General features: G+C 50.1%; 1 protein-coding gene across 4 annotated transcripts in view; it reads right to left on the bottom strand.

Annotated features, from left to right (window-relative positions):
- Positions 1 to 14,462, bottom strand: part of NRF1 (nuclear respiratory factor 1) — a 75,385-nt gene that overhangs the window by 14,086 nt on the left and 46,837 nt on the right. For all 4 annotated transcript variants that reach the window (XM_074828135.1, XM_074828136.1, XM_074828134.1 and 1 more), the window contains exon 10: positions 14,160 to 14,284. In XM_074828135.1, the coding sequence (XP_074684236.1) occupies positions 14,160 to 14,284 (125 nt within the window). The remainder of the gene's footprint in view (positions 1 to 14,159; positions 14,285 to 14,462) is intronic.

Consider the following 14,462-nt stretch of genomic DNA (forward strand, 5'->3'; position numbering starts at 1 on the left):
ATAGGAAATACATCCTTTTACTTATTAGGTGAATTAAAAAATTCAATGTCCACATATGAGTAGAAAATTCAATGTCACATATGAGTAACACCCAATATTAGGCACAGTAACTAGAATATTTCTACCTCTATACAGAACATTATGTGCATAAGTGGGAGGTAGAGTAAGTGGGAGGTAAGTATAAGATACTTCCAGATATTTGTACTGTCTTTTACAAATATTTAGATGAATGGCTTAATTGGACCAGAGAGGCCCGATGAGAAACGGCTGCACAGAAGTGGGAGTAGTAATATCCATCTCGGAGAAGCTAAGGCCACCTCCAATAAAGCTCTCCACTGTTCCCTGAGCAGAGGGATGAGAAATGAATGAGAAGCAGAAATGGCTGCCAAAGTGGCATTTCTATGTATCCCAAGAGCACGAGGCTAGAAAGTTCATGAAATCCAGGCACTCGGCCTCGTTGGTCCCTGAAAGGAGCTCAATGTGGTTTTAAGGCTACGACAGACTCGGATCTCAATGAGTTTCACAAGTTCGTACGCTGCACGATAGATCACATGTGAACACTGACATTAGCATATACTACAGAGCGTTTAGCACATGGAGATATAAAGCAGCTATTGTTCTGGCAGTAAGGTAATACGTAACCAGATAGTCCCTGGCTCCATCTAAAAACCATTTTCCCAGCATTTCGCTGACTTGTTCAGCAGGAGCCTCTCCGCTACAACAGAGTGCACATTCATGGCCAACGAGCGGGTCCAAAGTGATGGGTTCTCTCCCGCAGTGCCCCACTCACGGCCCCCGCGCCTCTTCGCTGGGGGAAATCGTGCTCTTAACCCAAAAAGAGGTGACACGAACTCACAGCCAAGCAAGGTGCACAACTTTTGGAGGAGGACAACGCCTTGGGAAGGCGTCCAAAGCTTTACCTTGCAGAGCCGGAAAGCTGCAACCCTGGTGGAGCCTTACCTTATGCTAGTTCCCACACTAGCTACAAGGAGGTAAGCGCTCTTCTTTTTTCCTCAGGGGAAAAACCCTCAAGGGTCCTTTTTTTTTTTTATCTTCTTCAAAGCATACCCTTCAAATCTAGCTATAAAAGCATCCCTGCAACAAACCAGCACACACCCTTGTTGCAGTGGTGTTAAGTGTCACAGCGCTTTGGCATCTGCAGCCCGTCTTCTTTATAGAGAAAGGGACCCATTTGGCACAGATCCCTCCCCTTTCCCCGGTGTAGGACCTGGCCCATCCTCAGCAAGGTAAGCAATAAATCACGGTGAATACACGACTCAGACGTGGAACGTATCGTGTAAAGAGCAAGTTTTTACAGTCCACATTCCTCCTTTTTTCGTACACCACCATCTCCCACAGCCCAGGCTGCGTGGCAGGTGGGATGGGTTCCTACCTCTCTCTCCCGAGAGTACTTATTCTTGGTATGCTACTGCCTCTGGCAGATTCCTGCCTTTTAAACTCTGCACATCTGTTGATTAAAAAAAAAAAATAATAAAAAGCTTGGACTCTGGCCTGGTTGACTGAAGGCACAGAACATTTGCGCATCTGGGCAGAGCCCAAGCCACGCAGGCTGGGTGGTAGGAGGCCTCTTTGCACGCCAAGAGAAAGCAACGATGGGTGCAGGGAGAGAAATGACTGTTTGCTTTGCAGCAAGTGGGGATGTTCCAGGTGCTCTGTCCCTGTGGGTCTCACCCCCGGTGTGCAGGGGCCTGCAAAGGGGAGACACGTGGCACACGGACCCACGTGGACAAAACCAGCAAGAATCAAGCAGCCACTTGTGTAACAGCCTGTCCTGTTGCTTCTCAGGGCAGGACAGGACAGGTAGGAACGACTTCCTGAGAGTGAAAGGAATCACAGAATCACCTGGGTTGGAAAAGCCCTTGAAGCTCCTCCAGTCCAACCATGAACCTCACCCTGACCGTTCCCAACTCCACCAGATCCCTCAGCGCTGGGTCAACCCGACTCTTCAACCCCTCCAGGGATGGGGACTCCCCCCCTGCCCTGGGCAGCCCATTCCAACGCCCAACAACCCCTTCTGCAAAGAAATCCTTCCTAAGAGCCAGTCTGACCCTGCCCTGGCGCAGCTTGAGGCCATTCCCTCTTGGCCTGCCGCTGGTTCCTTGGCTCAAGAGACTCATCCCCCCTCTCTGCACCCTCCTTTCAGGCAGTTGTAGAGGGCCATGAGGTCTCCCCTCAGCCTCCTCTTCTCCACACTAAACCCCCCCAGTTCCCTCAGCCGCTCCCCATCACACCTGTGCTCCAGACCCTGCACCAGCTCCGTTGCCCTTCTCTGGACACGCTCGAGTCATTCAATGGCCTTTTTGGAGTGAGGGGCCCAAAACTGAACCCACTCATCGAGGGGCGGCCTCACCAGTGCCGAGCACAGGGGTAAGATCCCTTCCCTGTCCCTGCTGGCCACGCTATTGCTGATACAAGCCAGGATGCCATTGGCCTTCTCGGCCACCTGGGCACACTGCTGGCTCATGTGCGTTACACAGGAGCTGAGGTGGCTGGAGAATCCCTTCTGCTTTGCGTCTGCTGTGGATGATGCAGACTGGAGTCCTGCTCGCGGGCTGCAGGAACGGACTGCAAGTCCGTCCGGACCAGGAGTGAGAAAGCACATCTCTGACAGCAGCGAACAAGCAGAAAGCCTAAAACCCAGCCAAGCCCAGGTCTTGTTAATTTGCCGCGGGACTTCAAACCTCTGAACACTTAACTCCTATTTGGAAGCACGACTCGGATCCTTTTTTGCAAAGAAAATGTACCAGGAACCTCTGAGAAGATTTGGCCAAGGACATCGTAACGCATCTGCGGGTTAGAGCAACAGGAAACAACCATGGGCCAAATTCACTGATGGTGTATAATTGAACACAAGCACCCCCGGCTGCTGATCCCTGTGACTTCAAAGGAGTTGAACATACTATTTATGCCAGCAATAAAACTCAGCTTCCATTAGCTATATGTTCACCATTTAAATGCAGTGGTCCTGTCGCGCACACACCAATTAGAGTCCCCTAATGCTTGGGAGTACAAAGCTTTTTTTTTTTTTTTTTTTGATGGGAAGGGGTGGAAGGGAAGAGATCAGCCGGCTCAGGGGAATAGCAGAGAGCCTTTCACTGTGAGGTCTCGCGTTCAAATCTGTCATAGGCCAGTGGTAACAGATGGCCACTTCTGAAGGCTGTTCTGTAGCTGACATGAAATGAGGGATTGTCTCAGGCCACTGGTGGACAACTTATTGAAGCTACAAGCACACTGCTGGTGGTTTCTGGCAGAGACGGTAGAAAAACCAAGGGATTACATGGGTACGAAGCAACTGCTGCCTACCTGATCAAAGGCACCTCCTTCCTGGAAGGAATTGAGGCAAATTGCTGGCAGCTTGTGGCTGCCACTGCCTGCGCGGTGCAGGAACCTCTGGCTGCACAAGCCCAGATCTCGGTCGGAGACGGCCTGCTTCAGCTGTCATCAGCTCCTTTGACTCGTCAGCACCAGTCCCCGTTCACTGAACTTGCCTTTGGACACACTTGAGGTTTTGAAGATTAAAATCATGGGGGGAGGGAAATGGAGATGAGGAAGTTCTGTGGCAACGAGGAGGCAAACCCATAGGGAGGGGAAGTTTGCTACAATCTGTAAGCTGGGTATGGGAATAACCAATACCACCATGATTAATTTCAAACCAATTCCAAGCTAGTGGCCTCTCAGTCCTTCCCTTCTCAGAGCTTGTGTCTTCTCCAGGGAGCACTTTAACTTTCTGTGGGCAGATGACAAAAAGTCCACCAGTGCTCAAGTGTCCCTGGAGCAGAAGTGAGTCCACACGAACCAGAAGAAATCTTTACTCAGAGGAATTTGTAAACATCAAGGAATAAATTAAGCCAAAGGATATGTGGGGTGGGAGGAACAAGTCAAATTCAGGCTTAGAAATGCCAGCCCTGGGTTTGGAAAAGATTCAGAGGAAACCACTTCAGGAGAAATTGCTTTTTCTTCTTCTTGGAACCTGTTTCGCAGCTTCACGTCAACTCACAGAAGCACGTGTGCGCTCCTGACCTGGCGAGTGCGCTTTGCGGTGGTGGCTGGTGTGGCTTCCAACAGCCCAACCTGCTGATGGACTCATGTGGCCAACGAGAGAGCAGCCTCCCTCAGCAAACAGTAGCCACTGTCCTGCTCCTGTGTGCTGGCCTGCCAGGGTCTGCAGTGTGGGGAAAATAGGGCGATTCCCCTGCAATCTTCCTGCACAGCTGTTTACTAGCTGCGGATTACCGCTGTCACATGAGCTGCTTTACAGCAAAGCCAAGCTGTCTTCATGAGCTGAGAAGGTCACTGGGAGATAGGGGCCTCCAGGGACAAACACACCACCCTCTACTGCGACTGTGATTTACCTCCCAGAGAAACACCAAGGCAGCAAGAAAAACGTTCCCGACTGGTCAGAGGGCAAGGAAAAATGGTTTTACCTTCAAGCCCTCTGCCCAGCTATCGTTAGAACTCACCCAGCGAAAGGGCAGAGGAGGGACATCCCCGGGGGTTAACTCTCATGCTGTTCATTTACCAAGCTGCAGTCAAGATGCTGGAAGGCTGGAACAGTCCTTACAGTGACAAATTTACCTTCTCTTCCTTGTGTGCCCACAGGTGAGGGCGTCCCACCGACCTTTCGGACAAGGCCACCCAAGGGTCACCAGCCCAGGGGTGCCACGGTGGAGTTGCATCACAACCTGCTGACGCCTCAAAGCATAAATGAATCAATCCTGTAGTGAGAAACTTTGTCCTCTTCAAACCCAAAATCTAACCACTGAACATCAGGGCCAACGAAGAGGAACAAGTTTCACTTGAAAAAACAGAAGTCTGAAGGTCCAGTGCGGCCACTTAGGAAAATGAATTAAAACCTGCCGTCTTCATCATTCTGCCATAGGCAGGTCTGGTGGAAAATGAAAACATTTCTGCAAGCGAGATCGCTCACAGGCTCAGTGGTTGCAGGACAGGGCTCTTTACTATGCCCCAGAGGCACAAGACAGATGGGGTTGTGCTTTTAGGCTTTAAAATCAGTCCCTGCTATGGAGATCCAATGAAGAGGATAAATACAGCCACAGAATGATCCTCTAGACACGCTCAGAAAAAAGCAATAGAGGAACTCAAGAGGTCAGACCCTGCTAGGAAAGCAGCTGAGGCAGTTTTCAAAGAGGGGCAGAGCACTTTTTAAGGCAAAGAAAAGAAACAGCCCCTTGAGCAGTTTGGAGACATCTACTGCACATCGTGCGCCTAGGAAGTGGGAACGCACAGTCCGAAGAGGAGCACGGAGTGGGGGAGGCTGTGCTGAGAGCAGAAAGAGCGAGTAGCTCTGCAGGGAGGGAACTTTGATCTAACACACAAGACTACGAGCTTCGTAAATGGAGAGACACGCAAACCATGCCTCAAAGAGCTCTACCTGGGGAAGCCCCAGCTCGTAGCTTCGCTTACAGGGTATTTCTCCTTCTAGTGGGGTGCCCGGCGGGGGGGAGTTCACAAAACCCATCTCATTTCATAAGATGCCTCACACAGTAACAACAGCTTGCTGGGATTTCAGCCAGCTTCCCATTTGGATCAGATTGCACCCTACGCCCACTGACAGCCATTAAGAGCCTGGAGCTCACAAACTGCCCTCGGGTCAGACGAGCCTCCATCCATTCAAAACCCAGCAACATTTTCCACAGCTCTCCAGTGCACAGCGGGAGAGGGTGGCCTGATCCAGCCCAGCTCACAGTCACAAGGGTACCTGCTAGGGAAGGCAAGAACTGCGCCCTGCTGTCATGAAACAGCAGATTGCAGCCCAGTTCTGCTGTGACACAGGGGTGCAGGGGGATTAGAAAGCCCCTCTCCATCTGCCCTGATTCAGTGTAATCACAGGCTGCCCCTCTCAATTCCCCAAGCCCTTGAATGGTGTAAGGGGTAGAAGTGGCACGGCACAGGTAGCGAAACAGCAACGACATCCCCAGCTCTGTCTGTGGTCGCAATGCATCACTACACAGATGAGGATGAGGGGATGTTATTTCTCTAAGCAGGAAACCAGCCACCTTGCGAGCTAAAATCTGCACTGGCAGATGCTACAGCTGCTCCACAGCAGGGACAATCGCCCATCCTCACCCCCAGGCAACAAGGGGTCAGTTGGGATAGGTTGCAGAAGAAACAACACCCTACAACTCAAGAGGCGAGTCTTTCTCCACTCTGGGAAGCGGCTCGCTGTGCGAGGAGGACGAGCTGGGACCTCTCATTTGGGATTGTCTGGAGGAGCAGGAGAATGAGCAGAGATCATGCCAGGAGGATGAAGTTGTCCTTGGCTGCCTGCTGTTAAATTGGAAGGTCTTCCAGAGATGGGCTACAATCTCTGTGAGCCAGCATTTCACAGGGCTCAAAAAGCTGAGCAGGGGCTGCCACACGCTCAGCACAGGTTTGAGTAAGTTGTTATTACAGGCAGAATCCACCACACATCAACTTCATCCTGGGAGCACAGAGAAAGAAGCAGCAAAGCAGAGGCTGGTTTCAGTCTCGGCTTAATCTACCATCCACCCAGTTCAACACTTACAGGTTTGAATGCTCAGATCCACAGACAAGCTCTGCTGGCATAGACGTGTCCAGCAGAAATGGCAAAAAGTTGCCTTCCCCCGCCTGATGTGGTCTCTGGTCCTTTCATGAGTGCCACCACCCTCCCTGCAAAGGCAGCAGGAGCCCCAGGAAGCTCTGCTGGTACCAAGCCCCTGATCTGGGTGAGGTTAGGCATGGAGGGGGAGGCCTGGAAAAATGATTCGCCAGCATCTGTGATGGGTCAGGAGAGCGACGCACAGCTAGGCAGCTTCACAGAGCTGGTCTTCTGACTCCACCTGTGCCCTTTTCTTTAGGCCAAGAGCTATAAATAAAAGAGCACCACACTGAAGATGTGCAGCTTGTCAGGAGAGCACCTCCCTACCCCAACCTGGGGCCAAAGCACCGATCCCCAGACAGCAGAACCAAGATCTGCTTGCAGACAGACTACACAAATACCTCCATCCCCTCCCATCCCGATTCTTGGGCTGGGAACAGTGGCAAGCAAGGAACTGTTTGTCTATCCAGTTCTGCACTTCCAGACATATTTAGGGAAACATACTAAATATAATGACTGTCATTCCTTTCCTGCCTGTATTCAATCTCAATCTTTAGACAAAAGCTTGCCAAAGAATTAGGATATCCATCTCTTGCAGGCACCCCAAAACCACTGCTGTAACCAAACTGGTGCAAAGCCCTTTTCAAACATCTGCACCAGTGAAACTGAGCCTTATGGGGGCGGGGGGGGGGGGGGGAAGAGTTTTCTTCCTGACTGCTGCCCCCGAGACAGCTGCGTTTTGGCATTAGAGGGGATGCATGTGTAAAAAATTTGGGATCCCTCAAATATGAAGCTTCCCAACACAACAATGCAGAAGACAGATTGATGAACACCGTGTCAGTAGGTCTGAATTTTCCAAGAGAAATTCAAGATCAGCAGAAAGAACTTGAGCTTCCTGTTACAATCACAGAGATGGGAACTGCTTTAGGTAGTAAGACCAGAACAGCTTTCAAGTATTGCAGGAGACATCAGGCAGCTTCTCTTTTTAAATTTATGGATAAAGAAGAAATCCTGCCCAGCCTGGAGTCGATACCAGTCCTGCTTCCTCTTCCAGACCAGAACAAAAGGGAACATATTGCAACTATGCTGAGAGAGGAGGGCTGCTGTCTATTTCTTTAAATGTAATGTTAATGCCTTGTAATCAGCTTTAATTTTTAAACAGACCCAGCCCTCCTGTCCATTTCCCCTAATTCAGGACACGTGGAAGGTAAATGGCCTATGCTTAAACCGGGACAGCATCAGTGTGACAGCTGGAGAGCCTGTAAGTCTCAACTGCCTGAAAACAGGAATGGATGTCAAAACTCACCAGGGGAGGGGAAATAGGGAGGGCAAAGGAGATGCTGGAGATGCCATAAGGTCATCGAGAAGGTGGGAGATAAGGCCAGACGAGGCACAGCTCATTTTCTGGGTGGAAACTCACTGAAGCCAACAGGGCTCAAAGAAATGTTTGAAGTGATGAAACAGCAAAGGACTTGGCAGTGCCTGCCTACCCCCAGGGAAGCTGGCTTCCCTTTCAGGGTACCGCTAACACCATCGCAAACGCTGAGGAGACAAGTGTCTTTTAGGGGACATCACAGATCAAGCCAGGAACTAAGCAACCCCTGGTGTCTCCCCAGGGTGCTGCCTTCTCTCTTTGCAATCTCAGAGGCATGTTTCAGAGCTAAAAAGCAGCCTGTAGACTTCACATGAGACTTGGATGCAAAACAAGGGCACAAAACCACCCAGAGGGTCTCCTTGCACTCCTCCGACACTGCTGCCTTTGCAAAGAGGAAAGAGACCTGTGGTACATCACGAGTACTCATCATATAAAAATGTTTTCCCCCAAGGAAATAAAATGATAGTGCCCATGAGCCTCTCTACCCCAAAAGCCAAAGTGTACCCAGAAATAACCATTCTGCATCTCCATCAAGGGTCACAAGGGGACTTATCAACGTCCCTCAACAAGCCAATGGAAGCCCTAAAGCCAGCAGAACTCAAGGGCCGTGGCATCCACCTCCAGCCTCTTGCTCTACTCAAACCACCCAAACCATCTGTGCCAGGTTGCTGGCTCCACACAACACAACTGCACGTTGGCGTAGGTTGCACCCCGTTGGTTGGACCAAAGGGAAAATCTGGCCATCAATGTGGTACAAGAGGGACTTGTCTGAGTCACTATTTTTTGCCCCAGTTGGTGGACAGATAAATCCTAATCGTCAGCGGCAGCCGCCTCGTCATCAGCCCCAAGATGTCAAACCAAAGGCGCACGCAGCCTGAAGCAACTGCACCATCAGCGCTGCCCAAGAGTAACGTAGGACAGCAGCAAACCCCATGAGATCCATCAGGATGGGTTTAAAGCAGCAAGGCAAGCCGTGCCAAAACGAGCAGAAATCTGTGCTGGTAAGGTTCTGTGCAAACGGAGCAGAGGTCTTGGAAATATTTTGGCCCTCATTGTGCTGGGAAAGACCAGCAGCACCATGCTGACTGCTGGCATCAAACCTGTGGCTGGTGTCCCACCAGCCCAACATATTCCCCACCACCCACACTTGGGGCTCCCTGGACGGCCAGATGCTGACATGGAGGGGTGCAGACACAGAGATGGCTGAGCTGCGCTCAAGTTTCCCCGCTCTACAGGGCACACGCAGGGAACTGCATGTACCTGAGACAGAATAAGCTCGTTTTAACCGAGGTTTACGCCAACATATTTTACTCAGAGTGCATCACGGCCCTGTGCTGACAATAATTCATTCATGCACAGCAATTCGTCCTCCAGGAAACACTTTTCCCTGGTCCTGGACCTGCTCAGTGCACGCACCCTGAACTCATACTCATCCACTTCAGCTCTCTTTGCCGGTTGCCACCGGACTCTCTTCTCCCCTGTCATCTGAAACACACCTGCAAAAATGATTTTCCTCACTTCTCCTTCAGATCGGGATTAAATCATACCTGTTTCAGGGTAATGCTTCATTAAAAAAAAAAAATAATCTGTTCCCACTGGGAAGACCCTACAAAAAGCTCAAGTCTCTCCTTCCTGGCTGTTTGGATGCAAGCAAGCTGATCCGCGCTTTGCCAAGTTGCTAGCGACTCATTTGGGTCCATCTTCCCTAAAAAGGAGATCCAAAAGGGAAAAAAAATATATTCTTTTGAACGACTGACATTTGCAGCAGATTAGCCTCCAAGCCTCCCCCCCCCCCGTCTTTTTTTTTTTTTCTTTTTTCCTCATGCAAAAAAAGCCACCAGTTACCAGCGGATCAGTGGGCTGCACCTCCCTGTCCTGAGGCATCCAAAAGCAAGAACAGGCAGTTCCCTTGCGCTGGGTTTGCCCGACGTATCTCCCTCTGCTTTCACCCTCTCTAGGAGACAGGCAGAGCCCAGAGGACAGGATCTCGACTCCCGCCTTCCCCTCCTGGATGTGCTTTCAACTGTAAACAGCCTGTACAGAGACGGATGGGACTGGCAGCCGCGCTCCAGGCCTGGAGGTCTCCGTGCTGCCGAGAGGAGGGTTCCCCATCTCCCATCTGCGCAGCCGAGGGTGGAGACAGGTTTCCACCTGACACCTTACTGATTTCGTGCGGGAAGCTCAGCAGCCTCACCCAGAGCTGAAGCCTTTTCAGCGTTTAAACCACTTCTGATATAGAAGTTGCTAACTGGAACAACTCTTCTGTGCAGCAAGTTCCCCATCACCCTAAATGCCACTATAGGCTTGTTGATCCTACGCTAACTTGCAAGACGCGCTCCTGTGCTGATGCCTTATTTCCTCTGTTTGCGAAAGCAGAGAGTTTGCTAATCCCCCTTTGCCCACGTCAGAGTCCTAATGCTCTCCCCGGGCTTCCATCACAACTCGATAATCCTGGCTCACCCCCAGCCGTAAGCACGGCTCCCTTTGGTTGTATGGAGAACTGGGCTTGGATTTTTTTGGATGACTGAGGGGGATGGAGAAGGGCAAAACTCACTGTAGGCTCCTCTTAGTGCCCACCTGTACACCGCCACACACCAGCACTCCCAGGAGCATCCCCAGCAGCACAGGGAGGAGATACATCAGTCAAACGTGCTTTGAGGGCAGGAAGAAGAGCAGTAGTGCCGCACGTGAGGACCAAAGTGCACAAGCAAGGATCCACTGGGGCTCTGGCTGTGCCTAGCTCAGGTCTGTCAAATCAATTCCCCGGTCACCGCTTGGTTTCACATCGTCCACTACCACTTCTCTTCCCAACACCAGCTCTTTCCACTGTGCCTCCTTCCACACCCTGTTCTGAACCCCAGCTGGAGCTTTGAGCATATCACCCCTCTCACCCTCAAATCAGCCTTTCAAAATGCCGCACACTGCGCAAAGCTGCCATAACCCCAACACCGAGGCCGTTAAACCGACCTTCCTCGGGCAGGGAGTCTGCTCTGCCCTTCACAGGCAGCACTGCGCACTGCTACAGCCCTGTGCAGGTACCGCTTAGGCAAAAGCTTCATCAATATTTCAAGATGAAGCCAGGAAGCCCGTAGCCTGAGCAGCTTTCAAGCCCCCGCTCGGATCAATGTCAAACAAAAGCTGCAGTATGAGGATGCTCCAGCGAGCGAGGCCCAGACTGCAGGCTGGCACCATCACCTCTCCTTTCCAACGCCGATCGAGTTTCTCTCCTCGGGCCCTGGCGGGCTGGGACGGCTCCAGCGCCAGCCCATCACAGGGAGCTGCTCAGAGCGCACACCGAAAGCAGCCCCAGAGCGCAGAGTTTCCTCTTAGCAGAGCATTTTCAGTTTCCAGCCAACTTCAGAAATCGGTGCTGCTACAACCCCCTTCACTTGCTTTGAGTATTACTTTGCTTTAATGCCAGCCACTTCAGAACAAAACATCTGAGGCTCAAACCATGGGGTCATTGCTTTCAGCATCTCGACTCAGAGCAGATGCTCCAGAGTAGCAAGGAAACCATAATGCACTTAGCTAGTTTGACACTGCATGGGAGCAGGAGATCTTATTTCCCTTAGCTATAAACGTAACCGATCACAAGATTATCTGCAGCCCTTTTGCAGTTCAGCCACGCTGCTGAGCTCCCTGCAAGACCGAATTCAGCCCTAGTTTCGAGACATCCGCAAACATACAGAAGAGTTGCCTCTTTTTAGCCGTCTTGGTTCTTTTGTATCACTTAATTATTATTCAGATGCCAGAGAACGGATGGGAAAAATCAAGATAGAAACAAGAAATTTTAAAAAGAGAATAATTACATCTAATGGCTAAAATCAGGAATGAAACACCTCACCCGACCTCAAGCAATTTTGTTAAACTACTGTCTCCTTTTCCCTACCAATAGGATGGGGATAAATTTATGTCCCTTCCAGGGTAAGTGCCATGGGTAAGGGATTGGAATCCCTCAGAAAGGACCTACAGAAGGGTAAGAGCATTCCTAGAGAGAAGCATTTATTGGAAATATCAGCAAATGAAGACTTTGCAAGCAACATCGAGCCGGGGGAATTTGCTGGTTAATACCGTTATGGTTCTGGCAGTTATTTTCCCCCTCTCCTTTCTGCAACCAATTGCACAAAATCACTCCCCATTTCATCTCCTCCCGACAGAAGGGCATGCAGAGCAGTTTGTCCCCACTGCATCAAATAACTGAGCACCGGTGTCCAAGAGGACGCTCCCACTCACACCCTGGGCTTCAGGGTACGGAGAAAGCAGACAAATCCTCCGCGACAGTGCCAACGCTGAAAATCCATCTGCTCTCCATCCCCAGACAGAGACAGCAGGAATGGATACCAACATCTCCTCCATCCCTAAGGGAGATATATTAGCTGGTTACGTAATAAAACTAACAGCATGGCGCTTCCAAGGACTGCCGCGCCGACAAAGCCCTTCCCCTTAATACCACCGGAGATTAGAGCAAATCGAAGAAGAGTGGAAACAAGGCAAGGGGCTGCGGGCGAGGTTTTGCACAGAGGAAAATGCTGCAGTCTTTCCCCTTAATGCACTCTAAATGCCACCTGATTTCCAACTCTGCTGCTAAAAAAAAAAAAAGAAAAAAAGAAAAAAAAAAAAAAGAAAAAAAGCCCAGCCTGCATTAAAATGTTATTAATGCTGGGTGAGTGAGGTGGAGTGACTCAGGAAGGGTGTGGAGGAGGAGAGTTTTTTAGGGAAAGCATCCAGAGGAATCCAGACCATGAAAGCATTTTGGAAGCAGACCAAAAGAAGTCAGGGGTGCAGATCTGCTAAAGGACACTAACGTGCTTTTACAAATCTGATTAGTTGCTGGTTTTGAGCATCCAGGGTCAGATCCTTCCTTCGATAAACACACGCCGCTTATTCCCCTCATGCCAGGCTGCCGGCAAAGCGGAATACAACCCAACCCTACTCTTCCCTCTCAAGATCAGCTGTATTCCCAGCTCTGAGGACAGGGTTTTCACTTCATTTCTGCTCCCTCTTCAGGCTGGCTGACTCCACAGCAAGTGACATCAAGTCGAACGCCCTGAGTAAAATTACTCTTCCCTCCACTGTCCCGTTTTCGCTGCAAACTAAATATTGACGTTTTAAAACGAGCGTGCTTCCTATGAGATGAGGATTTTGATGGATGTCAAACTCAAGGTCTCATCTAGCCAGGTTTCTGCTTTACACACAAAGTGACAAGGCAAGAAGTCATCGCTCTGCCACCCAACTGCACATGCTTGCTCCCCCTTTGAAAATTAAGGGTCCACATAGCCCCAATGCTCAAGGTGACGTTTCTTTACAACTTCACACTTTGCATCCTTTTTGAGCTTATTTTGACACACCTCCTTTCATTTAATCAAAATAACCAGTGAGTTTCACCTCTGAACTGGGAAAGAATGGGAAAGGCATCAGGCAGAAGTACAGGGCAACTGGATGCAGTGGACAAGCACCAACTTGTTCATACGTTCCAGTATCGTCTCTTGAACCAATTTCTGTTTTATTCACTACAGCTTAGTTTGAATAACTGTGGAAGTCGCCAGACTTGGCAGAAGAGACATCCAGATAATAAGTGAGAAACGCTACAGAGAATCCCTGGAACCAAGCGACTGACTATGGTGGCAAGATGGAAAATAAAGCAGGAGGCAAACAACCCGAGGCTGACCGCCAAGGGATGACTGGAAGGTGCCACCCAAGCAGAAAAGCGACAGTTGCTCAAGAGCAGCCACCAAGCATACAAAAAAAGTCTTGAGAAAGGAAGGAAATGAGTGGGTAATAAAACGCTGGTCATGCTCTCTGCCACTTCACAGGGCAGCATTTTGGGGATGAGTTTATTATGGCACTAACTAGCTGTTAGTTGACTGAGTCTGGTCCTCCCTGTGCCAGGCACTGTGCAGATACAGAGTCGGGAGCAGTCTTCCCACCCAAAACTAAGACTAAATAGCAAGCTGGCAGAAGGAGGAAAAGAGCAGAGCCACCAGCACTATGGCAGTAAACAAGAGCTTAGCACTACCATTTTGTTCCGGGCTTTTAAGTCACAACCTTGTTAGTGACAATCTGCAGTGAAGCAGAACTATTTTACTAGCAAAAACTTGACATTTCAATTAAAAGAAAGGAAAAACCCCTAGCTAAAAACAAAGAAAAAACCCCAGACAAAGTAAAACTTTCTGGCAGCCTTACCATTGGCATCTTGGACTCCGGTAAGTGCTCCTACTGCTGCTGCAGTTTCACCAGACAGGACAATTTGTCCTCCACCTTGAAGAGTGGCTTCAGCAAGCGTGGCTACTGCGTGGGCAGCTGCTTCACTGTGGGCACAGGAGAGGAGAAAGAAGAATGAGGAAGACCAAACAAACAAATCATTCCAATAACATCCCTTTTAACCAGGCATCATATGTCAAAGAGAACAAATCCAGAAAGGAGGGATTCTTGCTGGGCCCAGATGAAGTTATCCAGAGCAGAAAAATCTACAGTGGAGGAGGAATA

The sequence above is a fragment of the Strix aluco genome, chromosome 5, assembly GCF_031877795.1.
Source record: "Strix aluco isolate bStrAlu1 chromosome 5, bStrAlu1.hap1, whole genome shotgun sequence".
NCBI lineage: Eukaryota > Metazoa > Chordata > Aves > Strigiformes > Strigidae > Strix > Strix aluco.